This window comes from Scleropages formosus, chromosome 4 (assembly GCF_900964775.1).
Source record: "Scleropages formosus chromosome 4, fSclFor1.1, whole genome shotgun sequence".
Lineage (NCBI taxonomy): Eukaryota > Metazoa > Chordata > Actinopteri > Osteoglossiformes > Osteoglossidae > Scleropages > Scleropages formosus.
In genome coordinates this window covers 37,662,537-37,664,207 of record NC_041809.1, presented here as the reverse complement: position 1 = coordinate 37,664,207, position 1,671 = coordinate 37,662,537, and the positions used below count along the sequence as shown (strand labels likewise).

Sequence of the window (1,671 nt, the reverse complement as noted above, 5' to 3'; positions counted from 1 at the left end):
CATTAAGGTATGATGCTAAATTGTCCCTTTCGGTAACTGTAACACTTCACAGTCACTTCTTTCCCACCAGAGGAGCTGGTCGACAGCTTGTACTCCCCGAATCTGCAAAACCGACTTTATCTGCATGTTACTGGCAGGCAGGTCCTTAACATGGACAAATTTGTCAACAGTGCAGGAGCTAATGTCAGATTGCACCTTCACTTAAGTCCGGCTTGTTTGTCCCTTTCTGAGATCTCTCGGCGAAAAACTTCGCCACAGTGGGATTTCAGTTTCTCTCCACCCGTTCCTTGTAAAGCTCACAGCGTCGTTGCACGTGAAGTGCAGGTGCCATTGCGATACACCATTTCGGAGGCCAGGCACTCCTTGGGGAAGTCCTGCGGGCTGCAGGTGGTTTGACGCTTGAGTGCCACGGCACAGTAATCCACCTGCTCCCCATCGAGCCCGTTCTCCAGCCAGCGGAAGCACACGATTCGCTGGAAGGAGCGGCGGAAATTGTCCGAGACAAAGCCGTACAGGATGGGGTTCGCGCCGCTGTTGGCGTAGCTGAGGATGACGAAGAGCTGGGTGACCACGGGGTTGGGCGGCCGGTGGAAGATGCTAACCAGCTGCACGACATAGAAGGGCATCCAGCAGACCACAAACACAGCCACCACAAGAAGCACCATCCGAGTGATCTTCTTCTCCGACTTGCGCCGCTGCAGCCAGCCAGCTTTGAGGCTCACGGCGCGCATGCGCACCACGATCAGGCAGTAGCACAGGCAAATGGCCACCACAGGCAACAAGAAACCCAGCAGGAACGTGTAGACCACGAACGCCTCTGACCAGGAGGACTCGGGCCACAGGAAGTTGCAGTCCACGCCACCGTCCTGCGCCGGCACGGTGTCGGCAAAGATGATGATGGGCAAGATGACCACCAGCGAGAGTACCCACACACAGATGTTGATGATCTTGGCCACGGTGGGGCGCCTGTAGCGAGCTGCTTTGATGGGGTGCACCACGGCGATGTAACGGTCAATGCTCAGGACAGTCAGGCAGAAGATGCTGGTGAACATGTTGATGCCATCCACGCTGAGCACCAGCCGGCACATGAGCGAACCGAAGGGCCAGTGCTGGAGAGCGGCCGAGGTGGCCAGGAAGGGCACGCTCAGCATGAAGAGTTCGTCCGCAATGGCCAGGTTCAAGATGTAGATGTTGGTAGCCGTTTTCATCTTGGCATATTTTAGGATGACGTAGATGACCATGGCATTGCCAGTCAGCCCTACACAGCACACGAGTGCGTAAATGAAGGGAATGACTATCTTACTGGCGTCCTGCTCCAGCTCGTAGTCCTTATAGTCCAGAGACGAGTTGCTGGGCTGTCCCGTGGGGGGGTCATCAGTTCCATTGGCGCCCGACATACTCCCTTTCGAGTGCTTCGGGCGACACCAAATACTCTGACGTTACCGCCTCCCCCACCTAGTTGATGTATCAGAGCAATTGTTAGAAGAGCACTTACCCCAACAAAGGTCCCAGGGACAAAAATCCCTCGCGGCAGTGATGTGGGTCATCTTTCAGCAACACAAGGGTTACTAATTCCATGGGGAAAAAGTCGGAAGCATCCGAAGTGCTCTTGACTGGGTGGCATAAGAAGAAAACGTTTTTTAAAGAGTAATATAAACGGGTACCTGTCTC

General features: G+C 54.6%; 1 protein-coding gene across 1 annotated transcript; it reads right to left on the bottom strand.

Annotated features, from left to right (window-relative positions):
* Window positions 1-296: 296 nt before the first annotated feature.
* sstr1b (somatostatin receptor 1b) lies at window positions 297-1,434 on the bottom strand. The gene has a single exon (XM_018751782.2). The coding sequence runs from the start codon at window positions 1,395-1,397 to the stop codon at window positions 297-299; it is 1,101 nt and encodes a 366-aa protein (XP_018607298.1). The 5' UTR covers window positions 1,398-1,434.
* Between the last annotated feature and the right edge of the window lie 237 nt (window positions 1,435-1,671).

Bases quoted from the DNA above. Each gene is read 5' to 3' on its own strand.
- sstr1b (XM_018751782.2), bottom strand. From the start codon at position 1,397: ATGTCGGGCGCCAATGGAACTGATGACCCCCCCACGGGACAGCCCAGC.